General features: G+C 42.8%; 2 protein-coding genes across 3 annotated transcripts in view; one reads left to right on the top strand and one right to left on the bottom strand.

Annotated features, from left to right (window-relative positions):
* PAK5 (p21 (RAC1) activated kinase 5) overlaps window positions 1–17,225 on the bottom strand; it is a 313,912-nt gene that overhangs the window by 270,221 nt on the left and 26,466 nt on the right. The window lies entirely within an intron of this gene.
* The window catches only part of SNAP25 (synaptosome associated protein 25), a 60,564-nt gene that overhangs the window by 41,824 nt on the left and 1,515 nt on the right, over window positions 1–17,225 (top strand). The window contains exons 5-7 of one of the 2 annotated variants that reach the window (XM_027693410.1): window positions 7,056–7,173; window positions 11,196–11,321; window positions 13,391–13,535. In XM_027693410.1, coding sequence (XP_027549211.1) covers window positions 7,056–7,173; window positions 11,196–11,321; window positions 13,391–13,535 — 389 coding nt within the window. Of the gene's footprint in view, window positions 1–7,055; window positions 7,174–7,310; window positions 7,429–11,195; window positions 11,322–13,390; window positions 13,536–17,225 lie in introns of both variants that reach the window. The other variant, XM_027693409.1, reaches the window with a different exon arrangement.

The raw sequence follows: 17,225 nt of genomic DNA, 5'->3' as shown, positions 1-17,225 counted from the left end.
TTATTTACTATATGTCATGACACCAAACTGTATTAGGAAATGTTTCTTCCCCCCCTCATACCCTCCCCTTAGGGAAAAGAATTTAACCCAGCCAAATTTTGTCACATCAATTTGTCTTGACAAGAAAAATATTAAGAGGGAATATTTTGTTGTCTTCGAAAAATAATGGCAGTAAAAGAACTATCACTGAATACAGAAAACCAGAAATTACCTATGTTGAAACAGATATAGCACCTGTCTAAATAATGTGTTTTGTTTCAGAAGTGAATTATACAGTTGTAATAAATCACAAATATTGTCAAAGGAAGTGTAAATATCCAGATGTGTTGTGCAATATAATTTCACAGGCAGAGCAGCAGAAACTTAAGTGGTTCCTGAGAAAAGTTGTTTCTGTTCTTTAACTGCTATTTTTCCACAGATTGCTAGGGATGATTATCTTGATTTTAACCTCGAATTTTTGTTTTGTTATTTTGGAATTCTACTATTGCTAAACTCCTGTGTGCAAAACTTGTCTGACTGATTTACTCCATGGTCGTGATAGGAAGGACAATCTGGATGAGCCAGAGCTGAGACTGGACCCGCTCACCTCTTTGGGAGTCCAGGGAGCTCAGTGTTAAACTCTTATTGACAGTGAAACCTGAAATGTATATTGTCCAGTCAGAGATGCACTGAGTCAATACCTACAGGAAAGAATCAGACAGTTTCAAAGCCTCTTTAAATTGGTTATGGTCATGCCTTAAGTGGTTCAGTAAATTTAGCTTATGACTATACAGTGTGGGTTTCTAAAGGAAAACAGCCAAATAATGCTACAAACCCTGAGAATATTGTAACCACTGTTCTATGCTAAATGTCTAATTAAGTTTTCTCCATTTTAGCAATATGTAGGTGGAATAATTCCTGATTATTTTTTTTTATTTTAGCAATAAAGGACTTATACTACTGGGCAAAACACGCTAATGATGACTTTGAACCCTCTGTAATTAGTGCAATGTGTGCAGCTCACGGATGTCTCAGCAGATTATCAGATTAAGGAAATAATTTGCTAACACTGCCATGTGATCTCTTTGCAGCTGACTGCACAAGTCACTTAAGATTATTAGGTGTTAAATATACAGAAAACATGACACTGATCTTTGCAGTGGGCGGCAAGCAGAATATCTAATCTCTGCAGTTGCTTGAAGCTCTGTTTTTAGGTTTCCCGACAAAATTGCTTGTTTGGAAGTTAAACAGACTTTACAAGGAAAACTTCTCTGAGCCAATTCAATGTAAATAAAGCAAAGCAGAACTGATTTTCTGGTATCAGTAGGCAGAAGTCTCTGGGATCATAAAAGGCAATAAGTCCAGGTAATTTCCCAATACCAGTATTTGTACAATGAAGCCAGCCTGGCGAGCTCGTGTTGCCCCAAGGTTTAGCACAGCTGGCTGTGCAGCACATGGCAGAGTGAGTGTGCCACGACCCTCAGACATGGTGAGCTTCACAAGGGCTTGTGTTACCCCTGTTTCACAGAGGATGGGGCTGCCATAAAAACTGGAGACCTCCTCCAGTGCCCTTTGAGGTCACTGGGATTCGGAGTGGACTGTCCCTCTGCAATATCAAATTATCATTTTTTGAGCCGTGCACAGTCATCCAAACCAGCTCAACAGAGTCCTTCCCCTGGGGAGCCCACAGGAAGGAGCTAGGAGGTCAGATTCTCCTTGCTGAGATTCTTTCCATCAGTGAGAAAGTCTTTCCCTGCCCTCATGTGCATCCATAATGCTACATTTTTTTAAACCTGGCCTTGAGTCAAGCTCCCTTAGTTAAATATAAATACATATATAACTCTTTAAAGTGTTTTCATTTTACACTAAAGCCTTCATGCTGCAAAGGATTATTGAGCCATGGCAATTGCTCTGCTTCATTAAATATGTCTTTAAAACATGCTAATTCAGAAAAATGTTAATAATTAGATGCATATAGGTTAAAAGCAGACTGTAGAAATGAAACCGAGAGTACAAAGTGGGAATATGAAGACAAACCTGAATTGTTAACATAGAAGGGGTCCCAGAGTGGTAGCTCTCTTCATCCAAAGGAAACTCCCATCACCTGGGAGTATCAGCAGGGACAGAGATTTGGAGGATTTCAAGGACATTTTTTTGTGTGTGATGATGTCCTCATGCAGTTTATTACAAAAGGATTTTGGGTTTGTATTCCAAAGGAGGTGGAGGGGAGAAACTTTTCCAATAACAACAGTAGCAGCACAGCCATTTCTCATCCAAGACAAGATAGAGGAATAGCCACAACTTTGATAAGCGACAAAGAAAGCGTCATTTCACTGAAAATTGAAATTTTCTCCCTGCACCAGCAGCAGCAAATGCACAACCAGTGAACATGGGGAGCAGATGAATGTACCCAGCAGATCTTACTCCAGATCAAGTTGATAAAGGAGATAAAACTTTGAAATAACTGGGCAACCCCCCAGGCAAAAGCACTGGCACCATGTGATGGTACCCACGCTAGCTGACCTGTTTAGCAGGAGTTGTGAGTTTGGCAGTTTTGTGTGAGTTAAGGGTAATTAGGGAAATAAAAAGTAACTAATGACTATTCCAGATTCTACAGGGAAAATGGTATTAATTATATTGAAATTGTAGTGCAGAACAAAAGGCAAATGAACCCCCACAAAGCAGGTTGTGCCTTGTCTCCTGTTATTTTTAGCAGAGCTACACGTGGGCTCACAGCACTCCCTGCCAGCTCTCTGCCATTCCTACCTGTGCTCTGCAGTGCCTTTCAGAGCACAGATAGGTCAAGACTCAAGATTTCTGAAAAGGCTGTCCTAGAAATGTACTACGCTCCAATAGGATTCTCCTTTATGGAAAATGGGACCACAGAGTAGCATTGGAAGCAGTTAATCTGCTGACTCTCTTTCCAGTTCAGCCCTCTTGTATGCAATTATGATTACAATGTGTTCTTAAGATGTCCTTTTCCTTTTTCTCTTTTTTTTTCCTCTAATTAAAATTGTCCTTGTGGAAATTGCTTCACTGCACAATATTCCAGGCAAAGGAACAAGTTCCCATGTCCACAGGCATTTAACTGACGTTCAAGCACAGGCCCCAGATCCTGGATGTCAGTCAAGGAGTATTTGTTGCAAATTACAGCTGGGGATGCAAAGGTGGAGCAGCACCACACTTGCCCTGTTCTGATCCTGCATCCAACGCTGTGTGAGATGCTTTTGCAGCTGCGTTTGCTCAGGAGGCTACAGGAGCAGCTGAGGGATGCGCTTGCCACAGCTTCCCTCTCCCAGCCCCTTCCCCAGAGCAGTCACAAAGTGGGGAGTTTCCAGGATGTTATGGAAGATCCTGGCAAAGACCCACTGGCAAAAGGGCACAATGCTATGGTAGAACTAACAGGACTGGCTTGTGGTCCCACGGTTGCCTTGCACAACTAATTCACAAGTATAAAGATACAGGTGAAAAAATATTCCTCTTTGTGTCCTAAGATATGCCAGTAGTTTGCTGTAGGATCTGGAAGAGAATTTATGGTCACTGCCTTGGAATGAAAGTTCTCAGCCATCCAAGGGTATCAATATGCAAAAAGGGCTAATAATTAGCAGAGTTTACTGGAGAAAAATAAAAATGAAGGAAATCAGAATGAAACCTACTTCTGTATTCTGCTGCCAGGCAGCACCAATTTTCTCATATATGATACATAAACATAAGGATAGATGTAGTATATTCAAAGAATATTGCAACAAACTGTCAAAAAAAATGTCAAGCTCTGACCTTGAAGTGCTTCTGTAAAAGGGAGACAAAGGACATGATCCTTTGTAGGCGTGAATTTGTGTAGGTTCATGGCAATTTATGCCAGCAGACTCTCTTCCCTAAAACCTTTAATACAATATAGAACATTGGAATAGGGGAGATCTATGAAAACAGATATTAAATTAACCTTTTGATAGCCATCTGATTTCCTACCAGCAGTGATTCATTCTGGGCCAGATTTTAACAGCAGTTATACCAAAACAAATCCAGTTTGACCCTGCTAAGTTAATTCCACTACAATATTTATGCCTCAATAACTGTGGCTAGGCTCATGAATCTATTTCCTTGCCTGTGGGACCAGGACTTTGACAGGTATAAATTGGTGTTGCTCCACAAAACCAGCATAACTATGCTGATTTTAACCAGTTAACAATCCAGCCAATGACATTAACAACCGGTTTTAGGACCAGCAGCCAGCTGTCTAGACTTCTGGGCTACAAATCTGACATGGGTTTTTTACACTGATGAGGTTTCCTTTAATGGAAGATAAATTAGTGTGGGTCCCGTTTCTATTCAGAAATAGCATAAGCATCACACACAAATCCTGGAGCAGGATGAATTAAGTCAGGTTTCTAGAGAGAGCTGTAATTTAAATGAAAGTGTTTGAGTCATGTCACATCTACTCTTCAATTAGGACTCATTTATTCAGGCAGAAAAAGAAACAGGGAAAGACAGTTCAAAAGGCCCTACTACACACGTGGCTGCAGAGAATGAGCATCTGGGCAAGGAAGCAAGCTTAGACTGGAAGCCACCAGTGGTACCAGATCTGGGACTGATCCCTGCAGACTTACCTGGAGTTTTCTGCTGGGCAAACAAGGTCAGAGAAGGACTAGTAGGAAAATCAGTGGAAGAAAGGTCAGTGCCTTGTGTCCTGCCCAGTGTCAAAATGCACATGTGGGTACAGCTGCCTTTGAAGTGAGTCCCGAGAACGGGCTCTGCAAGCACAGCTCTCGCAAGCAGGAGGTGGGAGTCTGCCACAGAAATGTAGCAATTCCCATCTTGTTGCATGAACCAGGATAAAAGCCAGTTCACACTCCCACAGCTGCTTCCCAGAGCAAGAGTTGCCCAACTATGCAAGAGCAGGTAAGACTCTGAGTTAGGCAGGAGCAGGAGCACTGGGAGGAGCATCCCCTTCCACCACAGACTCCCATTTCTGATGAACTGACAATCTGCACCTACAAACACAGAGCAAAGCTTCTGTTAAAGCCCAAATTACAGTGTGCACTGAAACAATCCAACCTTGCATTTCTGGTTCTATGCTCAGCAGTTTACTAGGCAGAACTTGTGCAGTCCATCTCTCAGGTTTCCTTCTTAGTTTCCCAGTCCTTTGCTTATATGATATGTGCCCCTTTTAGAGGACAGTGCCAGGTAACTCTGATCCTCTAAATATATCCTTGGATTTGGGATCAATAACTCCTGCGGTGTCAGGAGACAGGCCCATCCAGATGAGGAGAATGAGAACTGACACCTGAAAAGCAGATGCATCTCTCCATCCTGACACGGCACCTCTCCTTCTCAAAGCCCTGTCTCATGCAAGAATTCAACAAAGAGCACAAGTTCAATATTCGAATTATTTCAGCTTGAATAATTTAGGCCAGGATTTTCTAGGCCCTCGAGGGGTGAGGTGCCTGTTTCCCATTAAAATTAATTAAATAAAATTAATTTTAATGGGAACTGGGTATCCAAATCCCCCAGAAAGCTTTGAAAATCTAAACCTCGATTGTTATTAGAAACCTAAGTAAGAAATTAGGCCTATTCATGTTCCCAAAGAAGTCAAGAGGAGCTTTGTACTGACGTCAATATGCATATGATTTTCCTTCTAAAATGCCTTTTTTTTTCTTCTGGATAGGACTCAATTAACATCAGGGATGACATTAAATTCCTTCTATAACCAGTGCTCTTAGTTCCTTCCTCTACAGTCTAATTCTGTGTTTTTCTATTCCATATGGTGAATAGGGATGTGTTTGTGTTTTACTGGGATTCCTTGACTTTGCCTCTTTAGCTACAGTTACAGCTTTTAATGGATTGAAATGTCACTTCCCAGTAACTCTCTGATCCTGGGTAGTATTTGAATTTATCCTTCATGAAATGGTGAGGCTTTCCACCCATGTAAAATGCTGTTGCTACCACAGACTCCACATAAGACCCCTGATCCCACTGGATTCATATCTGTTTACATCAGCAGAGAATCCCTTCCTAAACTTTTACATTGTGGCATTCTGTTCCTCTAGGACACCTTCCCCAGGTTTAATAGTGAAGAAATAAACATGTTAAGTTATTCTGAGCCACCGAGTCCCTAAGAAAACCTAACACCATCGCCAGCCTTCGGTGGAAATACTCCAAATTCTGTTTGATGCCAGCAGAGAGAGAGTTGTCTGTATGGGACTGGTTACTGGGTTTGGTGCTGCTTATCTTGCCCTGGAGCAAAGCAGAAGTGACCCCACTGAAAACACGAGTCTGCACCCCATGTCTGTGTTCATAAGGTCACCTGGGGACAGGGACAATGAATGTCACAGCCAGTGTTCTCTTCCAGTGAGCATCAGGCTCCCGGAGAGGTTTCAGTTGCTCTGTGTTCACTGGGGTTACTCCTGACTTGCAGCCTCTACACTAGAAAGAAAACCAGCCCTGAGGGCACACTCAGATTAGAGATTAATATCCAATGCCAGTCAAAGTGGCAGGTCTCAGTTTCCTCAGCCTCTGGAAAAAGGGGTACATGGATACAAGCCCTTAAACACTCACTCTATTTTTTGTACTTCTATTACCACCATTATCACTCACTAATCCAAGCAATTGTGCTGCCCAAAATCACCTAATTCCAAGGCATTTGTAAGCGTAAGTAACTGAAGTATTTTCCATGGAAGGACATCTTTTCTCTTATATTAACATACATAAATGCAAAATAATAATGCTATCTTTCTTTCTCCTGGATGTCACTGTGTCTTAGTAAGTGGATGTATTGTATTACGTTTCTGGACCTTGAACTTTATAACCCTTCCTTTCTACATCATTACATCTTGTTGATATTAATATATTTCAAATAAATTCCTCCTTTGTTTTACTCTTCCCACACTAGTAAAAAAATTATCTTTGGCATCCAGTGCGGCCCACATCACTTCAGCAATGCATCAGCTCAGATTAATGCATTGTAATGTCATTATTAACTCAGTTCTACATGGTCATTTTTCATGTGCTGTTGAAGACAAAAGCAAACAAGCAAAAATACAATTCATTCCACACTGTCATCCCTTTGTCCTGACCAGAACAACTCGATCGTGTTGAAGAAGGCATGAACCATATCAACCAAGACATGAAGGAGGCCGAGAAAAATTTAAAAGATTTAGGGAAATGCTGTGGCCTTTTCATATGTCCTTGTAACAAGTAGGTACTGGGTACCGGCTCTGCTGTGTGGTGTCCAGTTTTTTGTCACAGTGAATGTCTGAAGTTTTTGTCTTTTTTTTCTTTGTCCTTTTCCATCTGCTTCATTCTGTGGGGATAAAATACTTGTGTTTAATCAGAACAACTGGAACGCATCGAAGAGGGAATGGACCAAATCAATAAGGACATGAAAGAAGCAGAAAAGAATTTGACGGACCTAGGAAAATTCTGTGGTCTTTGTGTCTGTCCATGTAACAAGTAGGTGCTGCCTGCCTCATCTCTTTGAGCACTTAAGGCTGATCCCAAAGGCCTTGTGAAGCTCATCCTTGCTAGGCACATGGACAGGATGAGCATGTGGCATGCAGAAAGAACGATTCTGGTTCAAATGCATCCATCTCATAGCATAGACAGCTGACTGGGAGTTACTGTAGATGCATTAAAAGCAGGCATACTGCGGTGAAAGCTTCACTGTCAACACCTTTTAATGGTAAAAGTTTCAACATTTTACACAAAGTGTACTCAGTGGTTCCATTTTCCAGCGAACGAAAACACTGGGGCTACCTTATTCCTGGACACCCTAAATTGTGAAGCATATTTTCACGAGTTTAATAACCAAAAGAGCTGAAAAACTGCAGAAGAGGTTGTACTAAACATTACTCAAAATTATGGATGAAAATCACACCTTTTTTCATTGTTCAACAGAAATAGCCCTCGATGCGCTCTCGAAAGAGACGTTTCATAATTGGAACCCAACTTGAACTGGTTTTCATCCTGCCACAGGCAAAAAAAAAATTGAGAAAACCTGAATATGCCAAATTTCTCTGGTTTGGGTAGCATGTACACTAAGCAGAAATGTTGAAATGCATCGAATTTGCTTGCATGCCATCACACTTGAACGAAACCGTCCTCCAAGTAATGCAAAGCTTGTTTTAAATGCCAAATGGAAATGCGATGTGCGGTTATGCGGGTGGAGGAAACCGGGGACAAAGTGGACCAACCCCAAGTCCTTGAGGAATGGCAAATCCAGCATGCAGTGAGTCGGCATGCAACCAGGGTACAGGGAAAGCTGTCATAAATGGTTGGCCAGAGATTGTGCAGGAAAGAAAGCAGAGAGCAGTAGTTCTGAGTATTGAACTCCCTTTCTGCGTGATACTTTGTTCACAGCCAAAGTCTGATCCTACCACGATTATCAAGACCAAAGGAAAGAGCTGTCATAGAGTTCAGGGGTATTTTGCCAAAAATCAGAACAGCAAGAATGGGGTTTTGCCCTATCAATCACATTTATTTTGAAGTTAATTCCCTTGGGACACAATGCAGATACTTAAAAAAAAATCAGTTCCGCTCCTGTGTACCAAACCCTGAATACTTTTTTGGGGTAAACATTTTACCCAAAATATGTGTACTATTGCCTTGGTGTGCACAGTGGGAGAGAGGGCAGGAGAAATGGGAAGAGCTACACACACACACACACAGAGCCTTAGTCAGCAGCACTGCCTGTATCAGGCTTTTTATCTAATACAGGCTTTAGCCAGAGGACCTGATGCAGAAGAGCTGCAGGTACAAATGCAGCAGAAACTTTACATCTCCCACACTGTACAAGCTGTAAAAGCTCAGAACTGACAGCCAGCCATGTGACAGGGATGGGATTAGCACCTGACACGTGGCCTTAAAACATTTGCCACTTCACTACGGCTGCAGTGCCAGGCTGCAAGAACAGAAAGACACTGTGCGCGTGCCATGTGGGGGACATTGGTTTGTAAGGGTGTCTCTCCCCTTCTCCAAGGCGGTGTTCTGACCTTGGCAGTCTGCAGCCAGATTTCATAAAGCAGCATTGCCAACCAGTGTTCAGAAAAAGTGTGGATGAACAAGGCTTTTAGAGACTGTTCCTTGAGTCTCTATGCCAGGACTCAACTGGTACAAATGAGATGATGTTCTGAGGACTGGAGTGTAGGAGGGAGAGAAATCCACACAGTTCTGGGCATCAGAATCACCACGATCCACTGGTGCTCTTCTGGCTGGTGGGAGATGAACGGCATGTATTTAAAGGATTAACCATTTCACACATAACTGTACCCTGATGCACAGTGAAAGTACAACTCCGTGAGCCTTACCAATACATAAGGCTTGATCCTACATCCTCAGGAGACTCAAAATGCCTCATGGCATGAAACTTTGACCAGGCTGCATTCAAAAGGACAACTACTATTGACCATGAGCAGACCCAGGCTCCACCTGTTGACTTTTATGGGAAGTCCATGAGAAAATAGAGATCAGATTCTGGGTGTATAAGATCACTCACCTCAAACACAAAGACTGTTTCACTCTCAAAGTTGCACAGGTCTAAAGAACAGGCAAAACCCTGTAAAGGTATCTGCAGCAAGAGAATGACTCATTTACACATTTCTAGTAATGCCAAAGCTGATGTATAGTTTCAGACAGCTAAGATTAAACAAGCCAACCATTATCTTTTTAAGTCCTCACAAACTTTGACAGGACATAAGCAACAAAACAGATGAAAGATCCTCTTTTAATCTACATTTTAATTCTATATCGTATCATACAACACATCTTCAGGCTCATTTAAAACTGAGCTGCTTCAGGGGGCATGGAGAGAACATAACACCAAAGATGGGCTTGTCATGTCCTTTCCCGAATCCCCCAGAAGCATGTTCAGTTCCTTCCCCAAAATCCAAGCCACAGGGCTGTTTGTATGATGGGTTGGAGCTGACCAAAGAACAGGGAAACCACAGAGATTTGCAGTTCCCAACAGTTTTTTGGAAACTACTCCATTTCTAGGAAAAAAAATCAAGAACTTGTACCTGTGGAGTCCAAACACTCACACTCTCCTGTTGAAGTGTTCAGTCTCATCTGATGACCCTAAATAAGCTGCACATGTCAATCTGCCACTCTAGGTGTGCCTGGATTTTAATTTTCTATCCACGGCAGCTCAGTCAAAAATGGCTCTCTGAAAGTTAATGTAACTGTCATGAAGAACAAATATAACAAGTTGCTAGGCTATATTTAAAGTCCTGTGGTTTAAAACTCCTGAAGGAAGTGATGATCCATTTTTGCCTGTGTCTTGCTTATTGTGAAGGCTGTTACTGCTGATGCATTAAGGGTATGATGAACTATTGGGGCAACTGTGCTTAGTGAGAATGCTTTACTTCTTATTCATGCCTGTAGCTGGTGCATGAAATAAAATGTAGAAAAACTTCCCTTTCTGATGCTAGATTGCTCGTATCTTTTATTTTCTCCTGCACTCATTTCATTTCTGCCTATTTTACTTTTTGTCTCTGTGGACAAAGGTTTGTACATCAACTGTCGATGTATGATTACTATTCTCAAGTACCGATATATTATTTGAAAAATCTGATGAACCCTATGATAAAACCATCCCCAAATCACCTTGGGAAAGGTCAGTGGCTTTAAATGCCTACTATGCCACATACATATTGAAAAAATATCAACAGAAGCTCAATATTCTGCATGGTAAAATGTTAAATTCTAGCCAAATCTGTTTTTCTCTAAGAGGGTGTGTTGCTGTGATGTGATGTACACACTATACTTGGCAGTTCTGTTTTTATGTCTGTCTGCCAGTACGTTCTCTGTGTTTGATGTCAAAACATATGTGTCACTGAAACGAAACAATGTTTTCTACTTATCTGTATTTCTTCTCTTCTTCTTTTTTATTTTTCCTTTTTTTTTCTTTTTTTTTTTTAAATTTTCCTTCTTTCTGGATACTAAGTCAACATCCAAAAACTTGTGTGCAGTGTCGTAGACTTGACAATTGCAATTCACCCTATTGGAAACTAAACCTCTGACCATCACTGTTGTTGTGGCAGTAAAGTAAAAAAATGAACAAAAACCAACGCCCTCCTTTTGCTCAGGGTTATGATATATCGGTATACAACCAATGACCCTCTATCTGAAAACTCATTTGCTTGATTCAGCTTTTAGCTTGGAGAGGTAAAGAGTTTTGCGTTTGTCCACTTGATGCTTTGTTACTCATGGTGTTTTTTGCATAGGCTCAAATCAAGTGATGCCTACAAAAAGGCCTGGGGCAATAACCAGGATGGTGTTGTAGCCAGCCAGCCCGCACGTGTCGTAGATGAGCGGGAGCAGATGGCCATCAGTGGTGGCTTTATCCGCAGGTGAGCCTTTGGATCCACTCTTCTCTCTCTATTCTCCTTGTCACTGATATATTTAGATTTCTTCCATATGGTCATGAGTTCTGTGATGCTCATTAACTCCTTCAGTGGTGCTGAGTAATAAGATGGAGACAGTTTTCCACCAAGTGGTGGGTCCTGGGTTTTCAGGTCGTCGGTGAGTAACCCAGGTACCAAAGGCTTGTTGTGTCCAGTGACTTCCCCTGGCCCTGTAGGTCCCCTGAGTTGGTGCAAAGGATGGTTACCTTGCTGGAAATCCTGGAAGTAAGAGTCTTGGCCCAGAGAACCAGAAGATGCTTGAAAACACAACCCTAAACCTTCCTCCTTGAGTGCCCAGATTTGGGCAATAATAAAATAGAAATAATGTCTATTTATTTGTTTCACAGCAGCACTGTGAGGGTGCAGACAGACATGGTCAGTCAGCACTGTCCTCTGCACTCCAGCTCCCTGCATGAACACTTTTCCAGGGGCCCTTATTATGGGTCTCATTAATGACAGTCATCAAACGCCTTAGAAATGAAGTGTCAGATAAATACAAGTTTATTGCCATTATGTCCCAAGGCACGCAGTGCCCGTTATCCACCCTTGCCAGAAGAGGTACTAAAGCATCCAGCAGCTCCTCCTTTCTTTTCAACAAGAGAAAAGCCTCAGGTTTCCTGCCAAAGCACTGAGCCAAGTGCAGAATTTGAAGTACACTTTTAACTAGGGGCGTGCCCCTTCCCTGCTCATAAGTACTCAGGAAACCTTGCTGAATGGGGAATGATGCCCCATTCCTCAGCTGCTGTAAAACCCTGACATAGTGGGAATTCCTGAGCTCTCAAATGAAAGCTGGCTGGAAACACACAGCTCTACCAATGGCAACCACACTGCAAACTGCCCCCAGTGCACAGGGATCCAGCAATAAGCACCTACTGATTGCAGTGCTTATGGAGCATCATTTAGATGACAATGTTATCGGCTGAATGGATAACGGCATTCCAGTAGGCAAAGCTTTGATCTCTGAAGATTAAGGACACCGGATTAATAAGTAATTATCTTTCCAAAAACTATTATCCACTTATTTTTTTGGCTGCTGTGATAAAGGGAAATCAGTGTGATAGAAACAATGCTGTCATGCAATCTGGAGCGTGGGATGGAGTTGCCATTTAAGTTTGCTGGGTCTGCCATTCACTTGTTTTTAATTTCTGGATGGCAGCCCCACCAAAATGAAGGCTGGGACATGATCACAATATAACAGTGAAGGAAGTTATGCTATATAATATTAATTGTCCTGCAAATAACCCGGAGCACCCTTTGGGCACCTACATGAAGAGCACAAAGTAGGGATTCTCTGAGTGGGACCCATGGACCTTGTTTTTCCCAGTGTCAGTCACCCCATGCCTCTTGAGTCACTGGAGAGTTGAGCTGGGCCTTGGCCCAAGTACAAGTGTTTTGTTCCAAAAAGCAAGTAACTGCAAAAGACAGTGCTAAGAATGATAGACAGAAGATCTTTACTAAGAGAAGTTGCTTCTGTCATTTACCAGAACTACAGCAAAATAAATAGGATGTTAGGTCAGGATTTTCACAGCTGAAGCAGCTCTTCCACAACATGTCTGTGAGCCCCAAGCATAAGAGGACTGGACAGTTCCCATTAGCGATGTGCACTTCAAGGAGAGGACCCGGAATAGCTGTAATTCCACCACCCTCCAGCACTTCCCATGAACTCCAACCACACAGAGATCCAAACGGGGCATCCTTCCATTCTCTGTTGGAGAAGGATGATCACTGCAGAGAGGTGCAGTTTGTGGTATAGGCAAGCTCAGACAGCAACACTTCCAATAAGAGCAGTATAAACGGAGCAGTGATGAACACAGACAATCGATCCCAACATCCAAAAAGTAAGCATGTAATGTTTTTCAGGCAAGCTGCTTATTAATCCCTTTCCTTCAAAGCTGGGCACAGCAGCTGCTCCCCAGGTGACAAGTGATGGAGGATGCAGGGGAGGTTTCAGGTGAATCACAGTTTCAGGGGGAATCTCCTGTCTCTGCTTTAAAGAATTGGTGTTTTGCTCCCAGGGTAACAAACGATGCCCGGGAAAATGAAATGGATGAGAACCTCGAGCAGGTCAGCGGCATCATTGGCAATTTACGTCACATGGCCTTGGACATGGGCAACGAGATCGACACACAGAACCGCCAGATTGACAGGATCATGGAGAAGGTAAGAGCTGCCATTCCTAAGACGACCCCAAAAGGGGCTGTGTTTTCCTTTCTGCAGTTCCTTTTCAGCTTGGAGAAGGAAAAGGGACAGAAATAGCTGCTAGAGCTCCTCTCTTCTCCCTCCAAATCCTTGGGCCAAAGCAGAGCTCGCTGCTGTGGATCTTCAGGGACCTTCAGCACAGGCTGGGTCGGACCCACGCTGTTGAGTTTGCCAGGCAACAACTGCAAGGGGACCCCTTAGGACACATCAAGGCTCCTTCTGCAACAGCTCTGGGAAACAAGAAGTGCCCTGAGCTATGCAGAACTGTGAGCATTGGGTCTGAATGCCCTGGCCTTTCCTGGAAAGTTTTAAACCTTCCTGGACTTTTGCTTTCTCAGAAACTCCATGAGCAGTTCAGGATTAGATCACCTGCTTGGAGGATCAGTCCCCAAAAGAGGATGGGGATTTATTAAGTAAGGTTTTGCTGTATGGTAAAAGTGCAGCCAGTTTTGTCGTGCTGCCTGTTTATAACAACGTTAGGACAGAGATCTACTTGCTCTCTTGGGGGGTGTGTGTATGTGTTTGTGTATTTATACATAATTGGGCCCCACACGGCCCCACTGAAACACAAAAGCTCAGCACTACTGTTGCAAAATCACCACCTCCAAAGGCAGAGAGCACCATTCCAGTGCCAGACCTGCACTGCAGATTTCTGAAGCGGAGAGCAGCCCCCTCCAAACCTGGCTGCCATCCTCAGATCCCACGATCTGCAAGCCATCTGCATTCCTACTGGCAGAGCTCCAGGCACAGGCACAGCCAGGCTGAAGTGACATAAAAGGCTCAATCTTCATCTGGTGTAAAATCAACACAACATTCGACTTCTGCTGAGATTTACACAACCTGAGGATCTAACCCAAGGACTTAGATGGGGTGCTTAGAGTTAATTCTGACCTTAAGTGGTCAGAGCTTGTACTCGTGAGCCTCCTTACATATGCAAGCATCCTCACACAAGCAGGGTGCCCATGCCCAGTTTTCATGTCAATTAACTACATCAGAGCTTAACGAAAAAAATTAAAACTACTACACTGAGTGATCCACTCTGAGAGCTCTCCTTATTGGAGTTTGATTCCAGAGTAAACTAGGTAAAATATAAATTGTCTTAAAGGTTGGAAGTCCATCCCTGAGAGAGAGACAGTCACATGACACCACAAAGCACGTGGCTTTGCATCAGTCAAAAGTTTTATTTTATAAAGTTGCATGTTTTGTTTGACTGTGCTGGAAAAACACATAGTATTACTGGGATGCCATTCTGCACCATTTCATATTTCTGGGAAAACCAGGAGAATGGGGGAAGGATTTACTGCTGTTATTCATACCATCCTTGCTCGTGTCATAACACAGCAGCAGGAGATGTGCCCTGTGGATGGAAATCAGTGGTGTCCTACCCATGCCTGCAGGATACTATCCCAAAGCACAGCAAGCCTAACAAGTCACTGTTCTCCTACCAGCTCAGGCTTGCAAACATCTGGATTTTAATAACATTGACCAAGCCCTTTGTGCACCTGGGCCAAACCTCCAGGCAGTACATGCTGAGAGCAGCCAGCTCACTGAGGGACCGGCCCTCCACGTCTGTGTGTTCTTCTTACAGAGTTTTCCATTTCATACAGCAATGGCAAAATAACATTGGCAGCTGATGGGATTCATTAAATCCAGCCTCTCAGGAAGGCCTCGTCACCCAGGGCCCTTGGCTAGGGAACAGTGGCACATTTGGTGGAAGATGGATTTGTGTTGTACACAGAGGAGTCGTCATGAGAGCGGCACGAAAACAAGACAGTCTTCAGTCTTAGTGAAAATCTGCCAGATTTCTCAGAGTAAGAAGACAGTAATGAGAGGCTAGAAAAAGAAACACAATCTATTGGGAAAAACCTCTATAAAAGACAGAGCTGATGGTTAGCTGAAACCACAAATGCACACAGAGCCATTCTGCAATGAAATATGCCAACAGACCATCATCCCTAGCTGGTGGTGGGCATACAGCATTGCCAGGGTTGTTTTCTTTTCCTGGCCTGCTGGAGCACTGTGTTTTGGATCAATTATGACCATTAGATAGACCCGTGGCTGGCACACTTTGGGGTGCATGACAAAGCTAACCCAAATGCTCCTGAAGGATTTATGTTAAACTGGATGCCTGCATCCAAACCAGAGCAATCACACAGACATCAAAACCAGAAGAGCCTGGCCCTAAAAGAAGCCATAAATAGGAGGCTGGAAGGAAAGTAGGAAGGGCCTAAAGCACTCTGTCTTGACCTAGGTGGGAAGGTCTGCACAAAGACTCCCACTGCCTTCCATGCAACTTCATCCACCAGATACTAAGGTCTAAATATCATTAGGAACATGATGTTTCATCAATATTCAACAAATACTCATGCATTTCATCACAAATGTAGCTGATTCCAAAACCATTAACTTTTTAGGTAGCCTTTTGGCAAAAGCACACAAAATTGTCCTGTGGTAGACAAGGTCAAACTCATGGCTAAAATAAAGGAGTGTGGCTTGTAATGAGTAATTTTGCTGATTTACACTTGTTGAGGATCTGGCACATGCCACTGCACTATAAATACACATCCATATAGCGTTCTCCAAAACAATTATGGAGAAAACCCCAAGATATTTCAGACTGATTTATTGCACATTGGTATAAACATTTTTAAAGGACTTTTAAATGCATCTGGGAGCGTTGCTTCACCATTCTGTTGTTTCAAATTGGAAATTTAAAATAAACCTGTGCAATTTGGATACACCCCAGAGATGTGGGAACAATCATCAAAACTAACAAAATGCAGCCATCAAACCACAGAAAAGAGTTTGCTATTTGAGCTCATGCTTTTAAAGCAGCAACACAACTCTCACCTTTCCCACAGGTCTGATTTTAAAAATTGAGACCATTTTCTATCTAGTCCCTCTGCTAGAGTAAGTAGGCATGGCAACGTGGGCCTGGAATGGAGCTCTGCCAGTTTTTGTCAGCTAAACCAACGTCTTCAGTCTCCAAAACCAACTTCTGCAGAGCTACAGAAATGGCCAAAGTGTCTTCCCACTCAGAGAGAACTCCCAAACCTCCCAAATGGTGCCATTTTATTAACAGCGTTTTATATTGAAACCTATAAAGAGACCTTTAAGATCATCCAGTGCAACCATCAAAATTCCAGTTGATTGCTTCAAATAACAGTAAAATCCCTGCTTTTCCTTAATTCCTGTTTATGCTGCTGCCCAATGAGAGAGGTTAATCTGTCTTGCAACTATACTGGTGAACTTTGTTGGAGCACTGGAATCACTCCTACCTATTCCTTTCCTTTCATATGCAGAGCAAAGATGTCCAGGCTGATTTTTCCAAAGAAATTTCTCTTTGCCAGCATTCCCTACATGAAATGATCTTCCTTCTCTGCTCCAGAGATTATCTACACTGACCCAAATTTTAGTTTTGACTGCAAGCCTGGTGATCTAAATTAGGACAGAGGGTCCACTGAATCTTAGAGGGTGCTGAAGCTTTTCACCAGCAAAGTCCACATGCACACCACCAGTTCTCATGAATCCAGCACCATCAGTGCCACCAGTGCTATCAACAGCACCGGCCACAGGCCTGGCACAGCATTCCCAACAGTTCAGTAAAGCTGAATACAAACATAAAAGCTCTGCTCAAAGGCTACATGAAGT

The sequence above is a fragment of the Neopelma chrysocephalum genome, unplaced genomic scaffold (genome assembly GCF_003984885.1).
Source record: "Neopelma chrysocephalum unplaced genomic scaffold, ASM398488v2 Primary Assembly neopelma1_91, whole genome shotgun sequence".
NCBI classification, from domain to species: Eukaryota; Metazoa; Chordata; class Aves; order Passeriformes; family Pipridae; genus Neopelma; species Neopelma chrysocephalum.
This window is presented reverse-complemented; position numbering and strand designations above follow the sequence as displayed.